This window comes from Python bivittatus, unplaced genomic scaffold, assembly GCF_059951505.1.
Source record: "Python bivittatus isolate LINGU-HERP-01145 unplaced genomic scaffold, Pbiv_v1 ctg000980_np1212, whole genome shotgun sequence".
Taxonomy (NCBI): domain Eukaryota; kingdom Metazoa; phylum Chordata; class Lepidosauria; order Squamata; family Pythonidae; genus Python; species Python bivittatus.
Genome location: NW_028277125.1, coordinates 54,538,751 through 54,563,458, shown reverse-complemented (window position 1 = coordinate 54,563,458; position 24,708 = coordinate 54,538,751). Strand labels below are relative to the sequence as shown.

The 24,708-nt window shown below is 39.7% G+C and overlaps 2 protein-coding genes across 7 annotated transcripts in view; one reads left to right on the top strand and one right to left on the bottom strand.

Moving 5' to 3' along the window:
* CCDC172 (coiled-coil domain containing 172) overlaps window positions 1-20,863 on the bottom strand; it is a 74,676-nt gene extending 53,813 nt beyond the window's left edge. For 4 of the 5 annotated variants that reach the window (XM_088132693.1, XM_088132695.1, XM_088132696.1 and 1 more), the window contains exons 1-4: window positions 20,727-20,863; window positions 18,294-18,372; window positions 3,613-3,662; window positions 1,333-1,415 (exon numbers count right to left, since the gene is read on the bottom strand). In XM_088132693.1, coding sequence (XP_087988819.1) covers window positions 1,333-1,368 — 36 coding nt within the window. In that variant the 5' untranslated portion in view covers window positions 1,369-1,415; window positions 3,613-3,662; window positions 18,294-18,372; window positions 20,727-20,863. The other variant, XM_088132694.1, reaches the window with a different exon arrangement.
* A 156-nt stretch (window positions 20,864-21,019) lies between these two features.
* GFRA1 (GDNF family receptor alpha 1) overlaps window positions 21,020-24,708 on the top strand; it is a 226,798-nt gene continuing 223,109 nt past the window's right edge. Inside the window, exons 1-2 of one of the 2 annotated variants that reach the window (XM_007424944.3) lie at window positions 21,020-22,328; window positions 23,510-23,812. In XM_007424944.3, the coding sequence (XP_007425006.1) occupies window positions 22,289-22,328; window positions 23,510-23,812 (343 nt within the window). In that variant the 5' untranslated portion in view covers window positions 21,020-22,288. Of the gene's footprint in view, window positions 22,340-23,509; window positions 23,813-24,708 lie in introns of both variants that reach the window. The other variant, XM_088132692.1, reaches the window with a different exon arrangement.

Sequence of the window (24,708 nt, the reverse complement as noted above, 5' to 3'; positions counted from 1 at the left end):
TCTCCATGATGGAAGATTATGGAGTCAGTTCTAAGACTTTAGTGTAGTATATTTCAAATAATGAGAACCAACTGACACAAATTCTAGCTACACACCTGCTTTCAGGAAAGCATCAAGCAGATCACAAAATCTTGCCCTTTACTGCTGAGCTCCAATCTCAAATTCAGCTGACAGAGGATTCCACTAAAAAATCTCTTCCAAATGATAGCTGCCAAGCTAATTCTTCACAAGAACCAGCCCCCAGAAGAACCATAGTCTCCACTCACCCAGATATGCTTTAGTTCTTAAATCAACATTTGATGAGCAGATCAAGCATTCTGTGACATCTGATAACTACAGCCAGAGAACTACATAGAGCTATCACTGGAATAAAGGCTCAGTAGCCCAACTGAGCATAAGGTTCAGTTGTGATCCTGAAGCAAACCTGGGTGCAGCAGGTAAAATGTCTTCAACCTTGAAACTCAGAACTCTGTCCAGTCCAAAATTGTGGCACAAGAAATGCGAGAAGCCTATTCTTAAAAATCTAACTTACAAATATGTCTGTCCCAACTTTATCTTGTACAGTCACAGATTGTCCAAGTAACTAATAATGACTCCTCTGTGAATTACCAGAATATAATTTTTCCTCACTAGAAGAATGGGAAGTGGAACCTTTAAAGGATTTAGACAATCATCTTTTAACCCCATGCAGGAATTCAAGTCCCTTATCAATTAGAGAGGTCAGGGACAAATTCCCAACAAAAGACAATTATTAGAAGACAAAAGTGACAGAAGCTGTCTCTGATATTTTGGAATATTGATGGCTGGTGTACCAAAAATACATTACTGGGTTTAATATCTTGTTCCTGCAGGAAATTTAGATACTTAGTAATGTTCAGTTAATTACCATGCATATTTTTCTAATACCAGATTGTCAGAGGGGTAGTAGGCCCAAAGAGAGGGCTAAGATTTCTCCATTCCCCTTTCATACAGAATAGGTTGCCACAATGGCAATGGACTTTAGACATTTCATGCTGATGTGTATCAATTTGTATTTAGCACCTCAGAATCAAATTAAACATTTTTCAGTATTGGCTCCCACATATATAGGCTGACTCAAATCTATCTACTAGAATTTCATTAGGTAAAACCTGCAATATAGTTGGTTTATGTTGAGCCCTAATGGTAAATGGGTAAGATTTTTCTACACTGAATGCTGTTCCCTAGACAGACCACCTGGGCCAAGTTACATTTTGATCAGATGTAAACTGTCAGCTCTTGACTATTTTCATAGTTTGAGGGCCGGAATCTCCCATTTGGAAATCATAGTAAGATCTGAATGTAACTACTTACCTTTAGCACTCTATTGTAGTTTTCCAGATTGCCCATTGGAAGGCCTACAGAGTCAGCATCTGAACTTGTTGATCAATACTGGCCTTTCAAGGGGGTTAAACAGATGCATTTCAGCTTCTTTATAGTTTAATTTATATATAAAGTATCTTATAAAACACTTAAAGGTGTTAGATTTCCATGCCCCAGGCTGGCAGACAAGCAACCATCTATACCACTGTATGTCAATGACATCCCCAGACTAGCAGACATGTGTCTATATTGTGCTATGCTGATGACACTGCCATTCACTCAATGACCCAAGTAGATCTTAAGACCCTTGCCCTATACTGCAAGAAAGAACAGCTGGATACTAACCACCAACAAATGAATAGAATGGTTTTCTTTAACGGCCTTAAGAGTCATAGATAGTTCTTAGTCCACAGAGCAAATTAGAAAGCGTCATCTTGTGGGACTCAGGAAGTGTGCCTTCCCTGTCACAGCCCTGCCCTCTGGAATGTCATCCTCCCAGAGATATGTCCTGCTCCCACTCTGATGACGTTTGGGTTCTGGTTAAAGTCCTCTTAAAGTCCTGGTTGTTCTTCCAGGTACTGGAGTAGAATGAATGGTGAGCCCTACTGGATGGGGGGTTTTTTTTTGGTTATATGGTTTTGGTGGTCATTCATGATTCCTTCTTTGCATTTTGTAGTTTTTTATTTTTAATTATAAGCCACTCAGAGTCATTGGGAGTTGTATAAATAAATAAATAATCCAAAGATTCAGATGGTTCTAACCCTTTTAGCCTTTCATAAGGTGTAACAACTTGGCTGTTTCTCCAGGCATTCGTACCAGGAAGTTGAGCAACTCTGTAGGCCAGCTGATATTGTTTTTATTGTAAGCTGGAATTGTTTTTTGTGACCTCAGTCATTTGTTACTTGGACTGTTGTTCTAAGTATTTTGGTTTTAATTCTTGTTTGCTGCCCAGAGTATTTGCTGTTAGATGGGTGCCATAGGAATTGGATAAATAAATGTATAAATACTTCAACCTCAGTCTATTAGTTTTCTTCCCAGATTCCAAATGGAAGTCAGTCCAAGCCTCTTCCATGGCGAAGAAGAGTGCTGCAGTAATTTAAGATTCCATTGTATATAGAGGGGAAACTTCATTCTAGCCACCATTAAATTATTTGTTGCAGTACAATTATTAAATGGAGCACAATTAGGCTTATATTCTAATTTTGGACCTTTTAAAAAAATCCAATCAGGTTCACTCTTTATGACTCCTAGATATGTTCCAAACATAGCCTTATGTCTGGAAGCCAAGCTGATTAGAATCCAAGATCAAATTTGGCAAGCTGTTTTATTAACGTTGCTGAGGATCCATCTGGGCCGTTTTTCTTTTTAATATCTGGCAACCATAGGTCACAAAGGTGGAACAGAATTATCAACAAATAGAGATCATATGTCCAGAATATTTGTTATTTTCAAGGTTAGATGAGGCCAAAGAGCTAGTCAAGCTGTAGATTGGCAAAACAGTTTAAGTCAAACTTGATGAATTTTATAGTGATTATTAAACTTGCTGGCAGGGAGCAGGGAGTAACTTACTTAGTCGCAGAATTTTGTTGTTTTGCAGCTAGCATCTGGCACATTCCTATCTTCTCCATGAGAACAGATATAGCAGTTATCTACCCTATAGCTAGAGTATAGCAGTTGACATTTTCCACTTTATTAAAGTTACTCTGCTTTTATTTTTGTAACCCTATTTTTGTTCTGGTTTAAGAGCATAGTAAAGTTGTTGTTCATTTTGAAACTCTAACCATAGCACCACATTGAGTCTCAAAGTGATTTTCATCAGCTCCCCATTTACTGTCTGGGTAAAAAGATTAAAGAGTAGAATGGGGTAGCAAGATTGTGTCTCTAACATGGCACAGATTCTTCTGGAATCACTCCCATATTAGGAGGTAGCCATCTGAGCAGAGGAAACCCCTAAATGGGAATTCAGTGTGGGGTGGGTTTTACTGCATGCCCTTCAAAAGATGATGAGAAGTGTTCCTTCTCATATTAGCCAGTGTTAGTGCCTTTTCCCCCCTCTGTTGAAGAAGAAATTTTATAACTTAATACTTTTTTTTATTTAAAAAAAAACTGTATCCAGCAACAGCATGTTAATATTGTATTGGTTGTTTCTCAAACTTAGAGACACTTTTTCAGTCCTTTTGCAGTAGGATCCAGTTTTCATATTGTGTCAATTAACAAATAGCAGTGCAGTTAAATGAAAAAAAATCATATAAAGGTATACTTTAGACTTACTGGAAAATTATTTCATCTTCTTTTCACTTCTTTTGGCAGTAAATTCAGAGCTGAAATTATCAAAAGGAATTTTTCTTAGAAACTATAGCGATGAGCTATAATGACGACCATCTTGACTGTAATGTTGATGCAATTTATTTGAAATAAAAGATAATTTGAAGCATGACCTTTCTTCTTTAAGTGGAAATAGGGAGAAAAAAAGATACAATCTGTAAACCCATTTTAGATGCCCACCAGCACTGTTCTTCACTAAACATATAAAAATTGGTCCCAAAAATCTTAACATTTTGGAATTGACAAGTTGGAAAATCCTAGAAGCCCCAAATCATGATAAATATGTAATATCTCCTTAATTATTTCTTTAAAATAATCTGAAAAATTATTTAGAAATTAAGGCATGAGTGGGAACATTTTTATAGCTGGGATCCACAGCTTTATTCATGATTTATTTCTTCAGTCTCTGGAGAGCAGAGGGGACATGGCTGCTGATAAAGCAAATTACTGGAATGGTTAAAACCAAAGGTTCAACCCCTCTTTTTTATACTTTTGGAAATAGCTTATTTCACAGGACTTAATATGCTTATTTTGTCCTTTATCCGTGCAACCCATTCCCCCCACCCCCGCATCATCTAAAAAAATGTGCCAAAAAACTTTTGGTGGATGGCTTTGTTTTGTTTTGTTTTTGCTGATTATCAGCATTAACCTTTAGGTTTTCAGGACTGTGAGTTATTCATCCCTGATTTAAGGGTTTATTTATAGGGTGGTACACACTTTGAAAAAGATTTGAAGAAGTCATTCAGAATTGGCATGAGCATGTTCTCTCTCCTCTTCTTGTTAGAACAGCCACAAGAAAAGAAAAGCTTTACTAAGTCAACCAATATGTCACATGCTCATGGAAACTCTGAAGCAGTTTTAGTTCTTCTAAATCATTATCAAGGCATGTACAGCCCTAAATATTTAGTTCTTGGATTACTGTAATATATGCAAGAGAGGCATTTTATAAAATGTCTGCTCCTTGCAAACATTACGAACAAGAAGTAAAGCCCAACAACTAAACAACATCCCAGGGAACCAAGAAAACTCAAAAGTAAGAGAGATGAGGTGTGGTAGAGAGTTCCTTTCAGTTGCTCTGAATGCTTAGGGGAAGTCCACAAACAGCACATAAGTAAAATAACATCTTTCCAAGGGTACTTAGAGGAATATTGTGTCTAGTATGGTAATTAATATTTATAGTAATAGTTAATAGCCATTAATAATATTCAATTTGTCTCATTTGCCAAATGGACAGACTATCACCCTAGAAACAAATTCTAGTCCTCAACTATGTGCTCTATGAAGAAGTACTTTATCCAAAATCACTCTCTATTGCAGTGTTTCTTAACCTTGGCAAACTTTAAGATGTGTGGACTTCAACTCCAAAAATTCCCCAGCCAGCATGGGGAATGGGTGGCTGGGGAATTTTGGGAGTTGAAGTCCACATATCTTAAAGTTGCCAAGGTTGAGAAATGCTGCTCTACTGTTTTTCATCAGTGTTAAGAAGTGAAGCCTTCCATGTGGATTCCCACATGGATTGATTCACCAGGAGCTAGTATACAAACAGATTTCAGCCTTGTAAACATCTGTGTCTTTGTCTGAATCTTACATAAAGTCAGACAGAATCAGTATAGACTTTGTATAGACTCCTTTACTTATATAATTGACATACATACATTCCAGAGAAAATAACTTCATTATAATTCTGTAAAAAGCTGTGGCATTTCTAGTCATAGAGCAATAGCTGCAATATTACACAAAAGGTCTTTCATTCTTATAGGCTGCACCTTAAAATAATATTGATTTCATTATTTCATTATTTATTTTATTATTTATTAATAAAATTTGTATGGCTGTCCATTTCACAAAAAGCAGCTCTGGGTGGCGTACAACTTCTGGTAAAACAACACATATATAAAACAGTCCGTATAGAAATATAAGAATATTAAAAGATAAAAAATATAAAAACAAAATATATACAAACCCTAGGCAAAGAGAGAATAAGAATAGCCACCTCAGCAATGGAGTCATCTAAGCATGTCTCCGGTTCCCTGGTGACATAACCAGGTCTTGAGGGACTTCCAGAATGTCAAAAGGGATGGAGCTAATCTAATTTTGGGGGGAAGAATGTTCCATAAGGCATTCTTAAGAGAAGGCCCTTGCTTTGGGACCCACCAAATGTATGTCCCTAGCTGATGATACCCGCAGCATGCCTTCTCTGCCAGATCTAATGGGGCGGGCTGATGTAATTGGGGAGAGGCTGTCCTTCAGATAACCCAGTCCCATGCCATGAAGGGCTCTAAAGGTTAAAACCAGCACCTTGAATTGGACCCAGAAGCAAACTGGCAACCAATGCAGCTCGCAGAGCAGAGGTGTCACACGCATTGTTCTAGTAGTGCACATAACTGCCTGCACCGCTGCGTTCTGTACCAGCTGTAGATTCCGGATACCCTTCAAGGGCATTCCCATGTACAGCACATTACAGTAGTCCAACCTGGAGATGACTGGGGCATGAGTGACTGTAAACAGGGCCTGTCGATCCAGGAATGGGCGCAGATAGCACACTGGGTCTGTGGGGCAGCACAACCTCATCCACCACCAAAGATGGCATGGCCTTGAAACCAGTGGGCCCCCAAACTCAGAGCCACTCCGTCTTGCCAGGGTTCAGCTGAAGCCTGTTCTTCCCCATCCTGGCCCTCACAGCCTCCAGGCACTGGGATAAGACGTCCACAGCATCGCTTAATTCACCAGGTGAAGAGAGATATAATTGGTTATCATCAGTGTACTAATGATACCTCACCCCACAGAGACAGATGAGCTCACCCAGAAGCCTCACGTAGATGTTAAAAAGGAAAGGAGAAAGCGCTGAACCCTCAGCTCTCCCTTTAAAATAAAACACGTTTTATTTTAAATGGAGTGGAATGTTGTGTGAGTATAAGTGCAGCGGAGTTCATTAGGGCCTAACAATCCTTTTGTCTAAACTAGCCCCACTCATGGATATCTGTATATATGCAGATATCATGGATATCTGCAAAAATCTGTACAATCCCAAGACTTCAGCAAATAAATGTTTGCTACCATCTAGTGGTAGTTTGGAGTTTTGCAGCCCAGGTATATATATAGTCCTACAGTAGTTAGACATATCTTGGATTGCATTGTTGTATTTTTTTTAAAAAAGGAACAGGTTTATTTAAGAGGAAATTTTTGTACTTGGGAGATTATCACATTATCACATTATTATCAATTGGGATTTAATGGTTCATGTCTATACTGAACTAAACTATTATAGTGATCTCTTCCCATCCTGCAAAAGCAAAACTTTATGTCTCTAAGTGTAGTCAGTAATCAATAATTTGAAATTTGTGACATTTGTACCTTTAAGGACTTATGCATCCTTTTTTATTCCATTTAATCTACTTACTGTAGATGAAAGTGAGGGTTGAACTAATGCCACAAAGAACATTTAGCCATGAAGTGGCATTCATTTATCCAGCAGTAAGCATATTATTTTGACATTTATTTGCAATATTAATTGCACTTACTGATTAAACTTTTACACATATTGTAAATTGACTCAAAGTACCACAGAAGATGACATTGTTTTGCTGTGTATTATGTGGCACTATGGTGAATAACTACACTAAAAAAGGTATTGTTGGTTATGTAATATTTTAAAGTGAAACTGTAAAATGCAAAGCTAATGAATTCAAATAATCTTTTCTAGTCGTGACAGTTGGAAATTGAGTGGCAAAACATTAAATCAAGCTCTACATGTGATTGAGTGGGGACTTAGAGTGTGTAACAAAATATGCTGTTAATTGATCTAGTTATGATAAGCCCAAGTCATGTAATAGAGTGTTGGACTGGGATCTGGGGAAACCTAACTTAAGGTCCCCATTGACCATAGGACATAGTTAATGGTGAGCTTGGGCCAATCTCATTTTCCTACCCCAGATTAGGGAGGTTAATATAATGAATAGTCCATGGAACTTGCTTTTAGCATCTTAGAGAAATAGTGGAATATAAATGGAAGAAATATCCCTCATTGGTTTGACAAGAAACCTGTTTACATAGTGGCAAGATGCACACTTAATACTTTATTTACACTCACACCCCAGCATCTCAGTGAATGCTTCTGTCAATTCATTCAAGCAGTATTAGCTGTTGAACTAGGCAAATGGCTATTGAAGACTCCAATACATTTTATGGTAGTGTAAGTCATGGCTGCAACTACATACACCTTTATCTGGAAGTCAACATCAAATTATTCAAAGCCACTTACTTTTGGGTAGAGATGGGTTGCACTGAATCCTTAAATTCTTAAGCATATTATTCTTCACCTTCTTTGTGCTAGCCACACGTGAAATAGTAATATTTTGAACCTCTAATTATAAGAATGGTTAGTGTTCTAGACCACTACAATCAAGGACTTAGCATGAGATATGAACAGGGAACAATGAATAAACTGTTCTGTATAGGATCTGAGGGTTGGTTGCTGAATGCAATAAGAGTGGTATATGATGGAAGTAAAGTATGTGTTAAAATAAATGGAGTAGTAAATGAATGGTTCAACACTGAGCAGGGAAGTTTGGTGACGTCCCTTTGGTAGTTTAATGTATATCTGGTTAAATATATAAAGAATGCTTGTGATGATGAAAGAAGTGTATTGGTTGTGGACATGAATATGCATGTATTTTTGTATGCAGACTGTGCCATGCCAAGAATGTCATGGTTGGGTGGAGCTGATAAGTTCTTCAAAAAGAGACAGCTGCCTTTTATTATTTTCCTCAAAAAGGATAAAAGGCAATGTGTGAAGGCATATATGGATGCTGTGGAAGTAAGAATGGTTAGAAGAGTTAGGTATGGAAAGATATAGTGAACGATTTGTGGTAAACTTGGTTTAGGTATGGGCTTTGCATAATGTTGCTTACGCTGAGAAGGATTAGTGTGATGGGTATTTATGTGTGCATGTGTGTATGTCTGAAAGTCCACTTTAAAACCACAGCTGGCTACTGGATACTAATTGTAACTGCAGTGTATTTGAAGACATTGTTTTTGGTCTCTAATCAATCCATAGAGATACAAGACTACCACAGCTAAAGGATAGAAAGCAACTCTGGAATTGACCAAAGAAGCCATGATTGCTTTGTGATAAGCCAGATTTTATTGACAAGCTTCATCATAACAAACCCTAGTGTATGGTGATTAGCAAATGAGTTATTTCTATTCTCCACTTCTCACTCTGCTGCTTTCTCACTGACTCTCTCTTCACATCTGGATCAGGGTAGGAGTATTCCATGCCCAGTATGGCCAGCAAGAGGACCTACTGCAAATATTACCCATTCCCTCATCAGCTATATTCTGTTTATGTCTCTCCAGGCTGCTATCATAAAAAATTCACCCCTCTCCCCAGCACTTATGTGGCACTCAGTGTAGGCTAGAGAATTACTGTAACCTTTATTCACCTTGCTCTTCCTCACTCTATCCATGTTTAAATTACCTTAGGTAAAGATATTTTGAAGCATTGTTATAACTAACCAACACTTTTTGTTGCTAAACTGACAATAGAAAAGGAGAAAGGAGACAAAAAGATGCAGGTCTTGTCTCATGCAAGATCATGTTTCATTCAATCAAAAGTAGTACTTTGCATAAATTTCGTTATCATGTCCCCCACCCCCCAGGACACAGAATGCCAGTTTTACTTGGAAGCCATGTGCTTCAGAATTGAAAATTGTCCTTTTCCACTGAGTTATTATTGCTACAAAGATAGATGACACTAGACAGAAAATGTCATGTCAAAAATAAAATTAGACATACAGGAAATTAATCTTTGCAGAACCAAAAGTAAAGATTTTGTTTCAGTTTCCCAGAAAGTATAGACACTCACTCAGTGATGACTACAATTAATCTTTCAGCATCATTCCCTCATTTTGTCCTTCTGGCTCAGCCATTAAACGGTGACTAAGCAGCCATTTTCCCAGGCAAATCACATTTCCTGCTGACTCTTTGTTTTCTTTTCAGTCCAACACAATGCAGAGTTACTGGAACTCCTATCTTATGCCTTATGTAAGATCTGCTTTGGTGAAATTTTGCAGAATGTCCAAATCGGGCTACCATAAAGCAGAAATGAGGAAGAGCAGTGATGGATAGCCTGTGATGACTGCCTTGTAGATGGAAACATTAAAATGACTCTCCCTTTTGTAGCCAAAATCCAAAACATACAATCTACTCTCTCAACCTTTAAAACATTTCAGTTTACTGAAAACTGTGGTAATAACAAAGAATGTGTTTGAATGCTAAATACGTTAGCATCTGTTTATTTTAGATGTCCTAGTAATGTCACAATCTTGGCTTAAGTCTTGGTAGTATACCAAAATATTTTCTATCTTTCAGTTTTTCTTTTACAGTTTTTCAGACTTTTTAACACACACATATTCATTTCTTTTTATTATTTTGGAAAATAAACTTGTCCATGCTACACCTGTACTGTTCATACATGTTTCATACACTTCCAGAGAAACACATACGGCTTGCCAGCTTTCTTTCATTGTAAGAGCATGACATCCCTTGAACTACAGCTAGGGGGCTCTCCCTCCCCATCTTTGAGTAATCAGGCCTAAACGGGCAACAAGAAAATCTACCAAGGAACAGGCTTCCTGTTTTTCCACCCTCTATGTTTAAAGTAATGATCAGCTTAAAAACAACGTAAATTGATGACTGTACTGGTGTCTTTTCATGAGTATGTTTTGATTTAATGAAGGAATATGAATTCTATTTTCATGACTAAGTTATCTAACTATTTAATAGACTTTAAACCAGCATACTCCATCTTCTGGGGGATACCAAATTCCCTATTCCAGCTGAGACCCTACCCAAACTACAAACTGGACCTTTCAGGTACAGTTGACCCTGTCCAAAAACAGTTGTATGCCTATTCAGATTCAATCCCAGTTTCAACAAGGTCTGAGCATAATTTCTTCCTTGGGAAGATTAAGTTACACTTTGGTCATATTAACATCCATCCCACTGTTGATTGGAGATAGATAGTGACCCTTCCACCAGATGCAGATAACCCTAAATCTTAGTAGCAACATGAGAGGGCATGGGAGATAACCTGGTACTCTGCAAACCAGCAGCTTTGGAGTAGGACAATAGTTTCTCTGTACTTTTGCCCTCCAGGCAGAGTTACAAGCACCAGTTCTTACCTGAGCAAGGAGATCAAAAGGAGTTCCATTGGCATTTGTGTTGAAAGCTGCTAAGAGGAGCAGCTCTCCTCTGTTTTGAAGCCTGATGTGAAAAACAGAAAGCGGGGGGGAGGAATGTGTATGAAAGGAACTTGGGATATAAAGCGCAAGTGAAGATGACAAAGGGTGAGGTTGAGATGACTGTGGTGGAGGTGGGCTATGGACCAGCAGGAAAGCTCATATCTGCCTTTCCCATACTCCCACAGCAAACCTCTGATCACCCCCATTGTTGATTGTTGGCTTTATCCTTAAGGTAAATGTTAAAGTGTAACACACCTTGAGGCTGCTGTTAGAATATGCAGAAAAATGCCTCTTTTATACCGGTACAGCTAATGACAGCCTAAGTCTGTCTCTCTTGTGGGCTGGGATTGAGGGTGGAAAAAGTACCGTCATAAATGATTATACCCTGGTGGAAACTAAATCGTGATAGAGTCTTAGGCTTGATTCAGCACAATCTCATTTCGTTTACTGCTCTGATTTTGCAGTTCCTGACCTCACTTACTAAATGGAAAATATTATCTGTTCTTTTGCATTAGTTTATTTGGGTGGACCTGTTGAAAAAAAAAAAACTCTGCAAAATCTGGCAAAGGTGTATTACGCTATTATCAAGTCAGACTACCAGTCTAGTTAACTGTACAGTGTTTTTCACCATACTCAGCAACAAAAAGCATTGCAATGGATCTGGCTTGCAAAGCAAAGTCTAACTTAAGATGAGTATGCTAGTTGTTATGCTTTTTAATATCTATTTTATTTTTTGTTTTATTCTAAGATTTATACAATTTCTGAGCTAAATCTCTGTGATAGACAGCGTGTTTTATAAACCATCAAGCATATTTGTCTATGGCCCTAGGCTATCAGATAAGTTTGATGGTATGAGATATTAAATCTCCTGCTATCATTAGCAAATCTGTTCTAATGCTACATATACAGGCACAAATGTCAGAGCGCCATTGTGATATCAGAGCAGTTTATACCAAAGGCTATTCATATTTCTACAAATCAAGGACTGCTATAGTAACAGATAGATAACCTAAAGAACAAAGGGAGGTTTTATATCACCCCCCTCCCCAATGTATTGATGAAATTTTGACTAGGTTGAAAAACCAGTTCTGTACTGCAGTCACAGACAGACAGTGTGTGATATATTTACGCAGTGTATGGGATAGCATTTTCATTCAGATAGCTCTAGTAATGGGAGAATAGTAAGTCTATTATATATTGATTACAAGACAAATCCAAACCTCTTAGATATTCTTCTTTGATCCCTAGCACAGAAAGGAGAAACATGTAAACAGTTATATGGATGTGGCCTATCTCAACATGAATAGAAACAATTGTCACTCACAATTCTGCTATCATTCAGAAGCCCTGCACGTATCCCTCTGTATTTGTATAGGTTTGGGTTCTCTACAAGCCACCGAGTCACATCACTGGGGGAAATTTAGTCCAGTTTGTAGTATGGATTGGGGTGGGAGGGCTCTGACATTCAAGATGAGGCAGAAGGCATACTCCTTCATCAGTACTGTGGTCTTATCCTAAGTAATTGATCATTGGACATAAACATGTAATCAATAGCTACCCTTTTTGACTGACAAGCAAGAATTAGGTCCTTCTTTTTTAAATATATAGACACAAAGGGAGAAAAAAAACCTTGCAGGAATTTGAATATTGGCTGAATGTTGAACATTGCTTTGACAACCTTGAACAAGATCAGAGCAATGAGCAAAGGATTCTAACTCCCTAAACTATGGCTGGCTGGGGAATTCTGGGAGTTGTAGCCCACACATCTTAAAGTTGCTGAGATCCCAAGCCAGATCATGGTCTTCGTGATTACTTCTAAGCAAGAGAAGACAGTTGCAGCTGCTAGCTAAACAAATGTGACCTGAGAGTCTTCCACATTGTTTTTTCCTTCCACGTTTAATAAAACTAACCCAGTGTGAAGCAGCAATCAAAGGAAAGGAAAATGGAGAAATTTTAAATTAATGCACATGTCTGAAAGCTTTTCATTAGTAATGGGGAAGGGGGTGGGAACGGGACAAGTATTTTGGAGCTTTCTTATTTGAGAGCTCTCGTTTTTTAAAAAACCCTTTTCGTTCTATGTGACCTCTCCTCAAGATTCAAATCTAGAACAACTAGACTTGGTGAGCAAAGAAGGTGCCAAAGAATATTATTAGGGATTTTTTTTTCTATATTACATACTCTTTGGTAAAAGAGATAGTCTCCCTCAACTCAATTTCTTGTGATTGCAGGGATACGATGATGCAGTTTTCTTGATGACAGTACAGAAGTGGTTCACCATTGCCTTTTCTTTCTAAACTGGCCAACCCCGGTATTGTTCTGAATGTTCATCATTTATTTCCTTAAAATAAAGTTGAGTAGACTTGTTGTGACAAGAAGGTATGTCTACAATGTTCTTCAGCTGAAGACCGCTTCTAAAGGTAGCATTTCTACCAGAAATATATCAGCCCAGGATCTGTCGGGAAAGAAGCTAAGAGATTGATTTGGACTTCTAGGAGGCTAAAATAAGTCTGTCCATCAGACTGCCATGCCTTCATTCTGGGGCAGAAAACAAGACCTTTAAAAAAACATTGTCCATTTAACAATTCATTCAAATGATAGGCCGGTAATATACTATGACTATATTGTCTGGTGCTTTATTATAAAGTTGGTGTCAGATAAGCGTGGGAGCAAAAGAGGGAGCAGAAAAGTAAATATTTCAAAACCATCATCCCATCATCATTTCAACCTGTTTTTCTGTAAAAAAAGATTCTGGCTCCAGGTCTCTGGGAATATTGTAAAAACTCATTTTACATTGAAATTATTTCACTTTTTTCTGTATGCACAGATGGTGTAGGAAGCTGGCAGAATCTTTCTGCAGTAATGGGTTCCACGTAGTCCTGTCTATCCCTCACTCAGGATTGATATATTGACCATAATAGCCAGATGTCTTGGCCGTTGGGCCAACTATTACTGCAGTTCAAGATTATATTCCCAGTACTAAACTAGAAAGTGCAAATGGAAGTACACCAAAGAATGACTACTGTAGCTCATATGAAGTGGCTTAAATTTGAAAAACAAACAAACAAACTAACAAAAAACCCTAATATTTTTCTTTTCCCTCACACCAGGTGGGGGTGATATAAATCAGTACTTCTATAACATTTGAAGAGATTCTGCAGTTCAAGAAGGTCTTCTGGGAAAGACAAAGACATAGAAACTAAGTTTCAAATTTGTAAACGTCTTTTGAGGTGCTCCCCCTCCAATATTTGGTGTGGGAACAGAGGGCTGAGTTCATTTTATAATGTAATGTAATGCTTGAACCCAGACACTGAGGCTTAATAAATTATAGTTTAGGCAATAAGCCATGGTTTAACAAATGATAGTTTAGTGCAGTGTATGAACTGAGCTAATGAATAGGTTAATGTGCAAAACAAAGAGATATTAGCTGATTAAGCCCTATATATGCAACTCATATAAGAGTGTTTGATTAGATCTCCTTGTCTCAATTAAATGAGGAAGTGATTTGTTTATGTAACAGTGGGAAGTCATCTTTACTTTTCTGATAAACATTTGAACTGTCAACTTACTGAATGTTAATCTTCTGGTACATAATTTTGAATACTAATTTTTGGTTTGTTCATGTTCAATGCTCAGAGTTGGTTAGAGTGGGGCAGTCTATAAATTATGTAAAATGCATATATACATAGTACTTATCTGCTTGACTATGTTAATAATTTTATTTTTGCATTTTTATTATGTGATGTTATTTTATTGTAAACTGCCTTGAACATTCTAAATAAAAAGACAAAATAACATTTAAATAAATGAATTGGAATTGGTGGAAATTCAGACTTGTTATATCCAAAGTATGTTTTCAAAACATAGTGCACGAATTGCTTTTCATGCTGTTTATTCCACAACAGTGTACTGGCAAATCATGAGTTGTCAGACACATTTGGGTGATTTTTAACTCTGTTTCTGTTTATTTTAAACTTGCTTTATATAGTACAAAAAGGGACAATATAATTCTGTACAGAATACATTTAATGAATGGTAGAAGAGAATGATAGACTTTACTACAGGAAATCTGCATACCTTGACTGAATTTTGTGGCATAAAGCCAAAATGCAACAGCCTGTAAAGAAATATAATCATGTTTTATAAATATAAAACCCAAACTGGACAGGACAATTCTATAGTCCTACAAATGTGCAACTCAAGGGCTTGCAGAATTCTTCATCAAATAAGATATTACCAAAAAACAGGAGAAGAAAGTCCCCCTCTATTTCACCCAAGAGGCAGCTCAAATAGAGTTCCCAAGATAGAGTTTGTGGACAGAATGCACAGATGGTGTTAGGGGCTGTAGGTATCCGGTTATCCCTCACATTTAGTAACAAAAAAAATGGTCTTCCTTGCCATCCTCTTCTGAGGCCATTTACTCTGTCACAATCAACACATAGAAACACCTTGGCCTGGCTGAGAGCAGAAATGATGAAGGTGAAACGCTACAATCTTTATATCAAAAAGGCTATTTTGTTGATGCACTTTTATCTCCATGGAACAACTTAGCTGTGATTGTTTATTGGTCACTACTTTTAAGCTGTTTTGGAAGCAAGCTGCTTAAAGGGCCATCATCTTCCACACAAACTTATAATGGGGATATGTAGTCATTGTTAGGATGGCAGTATGCCCTATTACCTGCACAGGTGTATTTGTGAGGTCAGCGTACAGGACTTTTGGGGATGCAGTATGCAACTGGGACTCTATTTTGAATGCATATACATTGCCTATACATAAAGAGTAAGGCTGACTTCACAAAGAAGGGTTCACACTGAAACAGGAAGCTAAAATGGATGTGTACCAGGATCTGCCTACAGCTGGATAAGGATCAACCTGATAATTTAGGGTTTCCTCAGTCCTCTGGGTTTAAATCTTAATGTTATTTTGTTCACTTAATCAATAGCTGCCTATGATTTTTCTGAATCTTTTTCCTGGCATACATACTTTTGTGCTGACTTTTTCCTAACAGACAGTCTATTGAAGGTCATTTCCCATAACGTAATAGATTTGTGTATGTTGTGCACAACTTTTACCAATGCAGGCATTTTTTTATTAAATTGGGGAACCCGCACTACAAGATTCAGAAAACTGCAAGTATCAAAGTATAACTATGCTTTGGCTAGTGCGCTGATTAAGGGAAATTTGAATTATGGAGGTTTGCATTGAATGAATTTTCCCCAGCCCAATTCCAGCAAGAATATATAGATTTAACTCATCCTTGGGTGATTTTGAGATAACCTTAAGGGGGGGCTCCCATGTCAAGGTAAGCCCTTGTATGACTTGTAAACTATAGTCTTGAATGAGGATCAGGCATTATGGCTTGTTTAATGAGTAATAATTAAAATAAACCATGGTTTAGAGGAAGTCATGAGCCCATCCTATGAGATAAAGCAAAGCTGGCAGCAGTAATCATTTGAGGGAAACAGAATCAGAACATAAATTTCTCACTCTAGAGATCCAACATGCAAACAATCCCCAACTAAATCCTTGAAGATGGTCTCACAGGAAAAAGGAAGGGAACATATAACACTGACACCCTTGTGCTGTAATATGTTTCATAAGAAGTGCAAAGATGAATGGCTTCATTCAGCTATTTAATCATATGTACCTTCCCTTCCTAGACATGTAGGGCAAGTTCAAAAAATATCACTGCCTGACTGGACTAGCATTTGAATCTTACCTGAACACTGGCAATCTTACTTGAATATCATCCTCCATGCAGCTGAGGGCAGCATATTGATGATACCTCATCCCATAATAGTGGATGATCTCACCCAGTGGTTTCATGTAGATGTTAAAGAAGAGAAAGAGTACCGAACCCTGGGGTACCCCACAACAGAGGGGCCATGGGCTGGTCCTCTCACTCCCAATCAACACCTATTGGGACCGACCTTGGAGGAAGGAAGTGAAACAGCGCAAAACTGTGTTGCCCACCCCCAACTCCCCAAGTTGCCCCAAAAGGATACCTTGGTTGATGGTATCAAAGGCTGCTGAGAGCTCAAGAAGAGGAAGGATGGATGCGCTACCCCCATCTTGCTCATGCCAGAGATTACCCATGAGTGCGACTAATGCTGTTTCCGTCCCATATCCGGGCCTGAAACCTGACTGAAAAGGGTCCAGATAATCTGTTTCATCCAGGATCCCCTGGAGCTGCAGTGCCACCACCTTCTCAATCACCTTCCCTAAAAAGGGGAGGTGGGAGACTGGATGAAAATTGTCCAATATGGTGGGATCTAGCAATGATTTCTTGAGAAGGAGATGCCCCAGCGCCTCTTTAAAGATGGCTGGAAACACCTCCTCCCTCTATGCTTCTGGTTTAAATGAGATCAGGATTGCTTGATGTGATACAACAGAAATAACCAGTTACAAGCAGGAATACTATCTTGGGTTGTTGTTTTTTTTTTTGTGGAGGTGCATAAGTATTTGTTTGGACTAACGTCACAGTGTTGTAGGTTCTTTCTCAGCTGCTGTCCTAGTGCTCTTCTATCTCATCTCTGTCTTTTTTTCTTTTTCCTTTTTTTCCCCTTGTCCTGAATGTGCTCTTCTGATGCCTTTTGCCTTTGTGCAGTTGTAACTTCTAGCCTTTGCAAAGGAGTTAAAAGATTCAAACATGGAAGAAAAAATGGCTGGACATTTATTACAAAGTATTGAGACATATGTCTATAGGAAAATATTTAGTTCAATATACTGAGATGTTATCTTCTAGTTAGACATGACCAAAGACATCCCAACTAACTTAGAAGAAGGAAAACACAGATTTCTTGCTCTGTACAGAGTACTCTTTAGGATTAATATGCTGTTCAGCTGTGAATGCATGGCATTAATTATATATGAATGAAGATTTCATATAATTCTTCTGCCTATCTTGATTTAAAAGAAAAATAAAACAAACTGGCTTTCAGATTTTTTTGTAGAGCTTATATCTTAATTCTTCATTCTATGATAGCTGAATATCAGTTTTCTGTTTTAATATGAAGTTATTTAACCTTTCTGTGATGTTTTTTCATATGGTGATTCTTTAGAAAATGCCATTCCTCGATTAATACTACATTTGTGCAGTGAGAGAAGAGCTTTACACTGCTTATATAAGCCCTATTAAATATATGGAGATAAATATGTTCTATTTATACTTGTAAAAAAATAAAAACCATATCATTCAAGCGTTGCCAAATCACATCACACAGGTTTTATTTGAAAACTTCTGCAAGGGCAGTTTGGGTCTACATGTAATTAATATTTAAAAAACATGGACACACTGAAATGTTAAAGACATTGTTTCCAGTAAATGGATTTTTGGACTTAATATTCTTATGGTGATATTCCATAGAAGTAAATTCCACTTACCTAATATATTTTGATAGAGGTGTAAGTCCCACTGAAGAAATAGCACTGCAATACCAAATTTTGTTTTAAATGCTCCAATCTGTATATGGGCAAAAGTCAGAAAAGTTAAGCATGCCTGAATCCAGCCGAATCAACAGACTTCAAGCTTTCATTGTACCATAAACCAGTGAAATATAGGAGAGTTGGATCTGGAGTAGAGTACAGAACAAACTCTGCTCAGCCATAAATCCCAAAGGGCAACATTGTTCTTATCACTAATCTTCCCCTTTAACCTATGTTATTTTGTGAGGATAAAAATGAAATATCTTCATGCATGCCATCCTGAGTTGAAGCAAGGAAAATGGGATTCATATAATCAGTAAATTGGCATTTGGAAACATAATAAATTACTGTGATCACAATTAATCTTCCATTTTATATTTAGCTGATTACATAATAATTAATTATTAAGAGCTAGTTTGGTGTAGGCTAGAAACTGGGAGATTCTGAGTTCTAGTCCCATCTTAAACATGAAGCCAGCTGGGTGACCTTTGGCCAGTCCCTCTCTCTCAGCCCTAGGAAGGAGGCAATGGCAAACCACTTCTGAAAAACTTTGCCAGGAAAACTGCAGGGACTTGCTCAGGTAGTTACCAGGAATCAACACTGACTTGAAGGCACATACATACAATTACAGTTATGCGGACCATAACAGTTCTTTGATTTGATACTTTCACTTATTGGATAGCCAAAGCTTGAACGGGGGACTTCTTAGAAGTGCTCTGCCACAATCTCTTCCAGTGAAGCACAGTTCTGTGGTAGAATGGAAAATAATATGGACAACCCGATCATGCTGCTGAGTTTGTCAGATTAGTTCAGCTTCCTCCAACTTCTCAGCTAAGAGGATGAGAGACAATTAGCCAATGACAACTAAAATCAAAGACTGTTGGAGAGCAGAGTGCCTATGCTGAGTCTGAAGTCCCTGCATATCTGGGGTTTCCCGGCATTAAATAATCTACATTGGCACCAGAGGCAATAGCAAAGAAATGTTGTGGACCATCTACTTTGGTTGCAGCCCAAGCATCTTTTAGCTTTTGCTCTCATACATGAGAAATAACATATTGCCTGATTGTGCGTGTGTCTGCTTTTTCATGTCAAAGGTACCATCGCCTTGCCATCTAGTTATCCTTTAGCATTCATTTTCTGCTAATCAATTTAGGACAGAATCCAAAATTTGCTTTCCAGGGGGAAAACTGGATTGGACTCAAGGGGATTAATATCTGAGTAAAATGAGGACATTGATCAGTTGCAAGCCATACTGACACATGTGGGAGTAAATCCCCCTGAACACTGTACACCTTCTGATAAATGTACCTAAGACTTTTTTCCCCCTTATTTCCCAGGATGTTTGTAGGCTTGACTTGTTCTTCCTGCTCCTTGGTAAATGTCAAAAGATCTGTAAATATTGAGAAGCTAAGTTGAGTTTTGTTGTATGTGTACAGAGAGATAAAACCTGGTATTTTTTAGTCTAATTTGCATTTTTCTTAGGTTTTGGAGATATTTTTTGGGGAGGGGGATTCTCTATATAAGTAGAAACTGTGTGAAAATAGCTGACAGTTCGCTGCTAGAGCCATCTGTCATGAAAGTGTGACATATGTTTGATTTGTTTATTCAGGAGTGAAGTGTAAATTGATACACTGAACTAGTGTTTGGCTTTAGTGATTAGTGAGGTATCTGAATAGATACAAGAAGTACATGCCTGCACACACATCTCTAAGCCTGATAAAATTTGCAAGGGAATGGTCATGAACAGAAAATTCTACCCACTTTCCACACACATTCCACCCACTTTCCATACACATACCCAACAATAGAAAGATTATGCAGTTATAGTCATCCAGCTTTGTTCACTTGATGTGTTTTACAATCAACTCTATGGAATTCAGAAGGAAATTCCACTATGCTCAGTAGGACCAACTCCTTAATTCATTATCTCCTACCTTGTTGTTCTGTTGGATTTGTTGGATATTAAGGGCAATGGTGGCTGGGGTTATGGGAATTTAAATAACACAATTAGAAGCCATCTGGTCGGGAAGGCTAATTAAATTAATGTGTTTAAGGTTGCAGCCTTGCAAAAACGGTGCCACTCTGCTCCTAATCACTAAACATGGGATATGAAAAAAGAGATGTGATGGTGGTGGGTGTGTTCCCTTCCACTTTCATAAAAGGTATTCGCTTGCTTTCTCGGTTCCCTTCTGCTATCAATGTTTTGGAAATTCGAAAAAGGTCTGCTACAGCTACCTGCAGTTAAGAACCCTATCCCTAATAGTTTACGATGATATAATTCGTAAGATTAAAGGCTATGCGTGCCTCTTCTCTTGAATGGATAGTTTAACTGCCTGTGACATTTATCCAATACTTGAGAGCAACAGTCAATAGGAGCTGGTGGGGGATTACCTTTGAAATAGCTCCAGCCTCGAGAATACCGAGCCCCGCGCCTGCCCCTCCTCTCTCGCTGTCAGCAGTGCGGGCCAAGGGGTTTTTCACCAAGATTGGCTGTTTTGCGCTCGTGCGCACCTGGAAGCGCGCGCAGGCCGTCCCTGGGAAAGGCGCCTGAAAGTTTCTTTCCTTGACAAACAGGGGCAGGGAGAGGACGCGCTCAGTCGCAAACAGCGAAAGGGAGGGGCCTTCCCTCAAAAGCGCTCGCTGCTGGGAAGGGTCTAGACAAGGGCGGGTGTCGAGGAGAAGCGAGGCAGTTCCCTGAGAAGGATCCAACTTCTCCAAACCTGCAACTACTTTGGCTCATGACTAAAGGTCGATTGATCTCTCTCTCGTCTGGTTTTCACTGGCGAAAAACCCCGTTCTTTCTGAGCGATATCCCCTCTCCCCCCCATCCCACAGGCTTTGCCGTCGTCGCGGGTGGGTACAAAGCGGGTAGGTACCCACGTCCACTCCTGAAGGAATCCCTCTACGTGGCTTCTTGCTTTGGATGGCGACGGGCTGAAATCAGACCGAGCGGAGGAAAACTTTTGCGGGTCGGGAAGGGGGCGAGAGGTACCGCTCGGCCTTGCCTTCTCCAACCCTGCCCCGTAAGTCCAGTGGGGCTTACTCCCGGGCAAGTTGGGCGGAGGAGCGCGGGCTTGGCCGCGCAAGAGCTGCACCTGCTGGCAGGCTTTCTCGTGCGGGATCAAGAGCCCCGTCCGCTTGGCTCGCTGCGCGTGCCTCTTCCTCCAATAGAGGGGGCGACTCGAGCTCGTCAAGGACGCCGACGGCGCTACAAAAAGGCTTTGCTTCGGAGGCTTCGCTGGGGCCAGCAGCTCTTCTAGTGCCTTTCTCCGATAATCGAGCTCGGACCAAGCTAACTAAACGCAAATCCTGAAAGGCTGCAGGTTTGGGGAGGTGTGAAGACCCTCTAGAAAAGGGAGAGGGAGCAATTGGGCTAACCCTGGGTCTCACGCAGACACCACGGTGACTTGGAGGCAGCTGTAAAGGAGACCGGCGGCGGGTTGCGCGGACGGTTGTGCGCTTGGCAGCAGGACTGGGGAACGAGCGTCTGGATCACTGTCCCTTTCTTCCCTCCTCCTCCGCTTCGCCGCTTTCTTGGAGTTCCTCCTGGGGGAGAAATTGCCCCCCCCGAAAAGCCTGGGAAAGCTCCAGCTCCGGATTGTGCTCGCGCGCTTGAAGTGTGAAACGCTCGCTCTCGTTCTCTCTCGCTTATTGAGAAATCGACCCTTCTGTTTTCCGGATACTGGGATGTAAGCTCCTCCGTGTGAGAAATCTTCGCCTTTCTTCTCTCCCCCTCCTTTTGCAGAGCAGCTGCTCTTGCTGTTACTCCCGGTGGACGGAAGAGAGAGGAGGATAGGGTGGGGATTTCTTTCTCCCCCCCCCCCTTGTAAATTCAATGGATATGAACTTGGGGGCTTTGGAACCCTGCTGGTTTGGAATATCTAGGTGCTGAGATCGCCTTCTGGAGCGACAGACGCAAGTTCACTGGGGAGAAGGATTTGTCGAGGAGCAAGATGCCACTGGCCACCCTCTACTTCGTGTTGCCCTTAATGGGTAAGTGCCCGGTGCGTTAAGTCTTTGATACATGGCTGCCCTCAACCGTTTTTGGATTTGTGAGATCCAAGGAGTAGCTGATTGCCAATTGTCCGTCTGCTCTTTGAAAGGCACTGTTAAGTTCTCTGTCAATTTTATACCAATATTTGCAGCACGGAGGTGGGATTTAGGCTGTAATTCAGTGCATGGTTACTTGGCTGGAGGTCTCATTGGAATTTAGTTGGGATTACTTCTGAGTAGAAGTTACACAGGATGGTGCTGTTAGCAGAAGATGCTGTCTTTTGCTTTTAAACTGGGCTTCAGCAAGTTGGAAGTAAAACTTTCCAATAAATTCATCTGTATAAGAAGGAAAGTGGGGATATTCATTATAAAACGTATAGTTGCATCCTGCCTGTTCTGAACTGGGGCAGTAAAAAGGATGTGTACTTCAAATCTCCAGTGGTTTGCAAAAAGATACGGGGTGTGGGGTGTGTAGGAGTGCAGGCATGCCAGTTTGTTTTTATTGGAAAGGAAATAGAGAATTAAAAGATGACTATTTTGGTTATGCAAAGAACTCTGTCCAGAGGGAGAGGAAAATGAGAATAAAACCTGCTAGTTTTTAAACCTTTCCAGTGGAAGACATCAGAAGCCTAGCTTTTTTAAAAAGAGGTGCTAAGGTTTCTTGGATACTTAAAAATATTGCTCTCATTGGACCTTTTTTCTAACTGAAGTTAAAATCACAACAAATGTGCAAATGAGTATTTAACCCCCTGATGCTGTTGTTAGAGCATGAAGGGGACAGCTCCTCTACTTTGAAAGTTAACCTCAGTAAATATGGGTTTTCCTAAGAAAAAGAATCTTCCTGAATTCTTTGGCTGAGAAAAAACTGGCTGTAAAATGGGAATAATGGGTGAACTGACTTTCTTCTGCATAGCTGATACATTGATTTGGCAATTGGGTTGTTTAAGCATTCAATTTAAAAGAATTTCCTGAGGAGGGAGAGAAGTTAGCCTTCCATTTGCAAAGTTCTCTTTGGTGCCCTTGCTCTCCTGAGAAAAGCAGCCAAAACAAAGCTCTCCCTGCCTCTCTCCCATTGGATCCATGTGATAATTATAGTTCTGTGTAAGTTCTCTTGGACTGACCTCTCTATTCAAGCAGCCTCACAAGGTTGACAGGTTTTCTTTTGCTCTCTTTGAATGCAGAAATACTCTTCTCCGTTGAAGTGAGTGGGCTGCTTGGAGGAGACCATCTGGATTGTGTGAAAGCCAGCGACCAGTGTCTCAGGGAGCAGGGCTGCAGCACTAAATACAGGACACTGAGGCAGTGTGTAGCTGGCAAAGAGAGCAACTTCAGCCGGGCAGCAGGCCTGGAGGCGAAGGATGAGTGCAAAAGCGCCATGGAGGCTCTCAAGCAGAAATCCCTCTATAATTGCCGCTGCAAAAGAGGCATGAAAAAGGAGAAAAACTGCCTGCGTATTTACTGGAGCATGTACCAAAGCTTACAGGGTATGTGGTTGTCATACACAAAATCCTTTCCTGCCTTCTTCCCCATTGCTAGGAAGGAATATCCTCTGCCCCCCAGGTCCTCCACCAGCTGACCTTGTAATTCTTTTTGTGTTCTTTGGCTGCAGAGGGAGGACCACTGGTGCCACCCAGCTAGAGCAGCTGTTGCTGCTGCAGTTTCCTATTGTTGAAAATGCAAACTAAAAGATTTTCCCCAGGGGGGACTCATCTGACCTTTGTAAACCAAAGTCAAAAGAGAAGGGATTAAGGAGTACAGATCTACAAAGCAGTTGAGTTAGGAAGTTCCCCTCCCTCCATGAAGGACCATCAGCACTCATTAATGAGATCCAACCACAGGACATCACAGGGGCCATTCCTCACCCATTAGGTCAAATTGGAGTCATACCTCCCCTAACCAAACTACCCAGGCATTATATACAGCAACATCCTTTCTATGGTGTGGGAGTAGGTGGATGCTTTGGGAAAGTTTCCTTAATAACATGCTAACATCAGACTAATGAAAAAATTAAAATTATTGATCCCTGATGCAATAGGAATCACTAGAACATGGCTCTTGGTTGAGAGTTTAAAGTTCAGTTTTGCTACTGTTGTGATATTATATGTCTTATAATATCTCTTTATATCTGTGATGCTTAGTTGAATCAATATTTTAGTTAGTGCAACACCAAATAGTTTAACTTTGGATTATTGACTATAGCTTACACAACTTTACTGGGGCCTTTCATCCTGGTGTGTGTATGCATTTTTATATCTTATATTCTGCTTTTCCCCTAAGTAGCTCAAGGCAGTGGTTATGGCATCACATGATAAGGTAGGTTGAGAGAAAGCAAGTGGCCCAAGACTATAATCTCCATTCCGTCCAACAGAAAGGTGTGGTT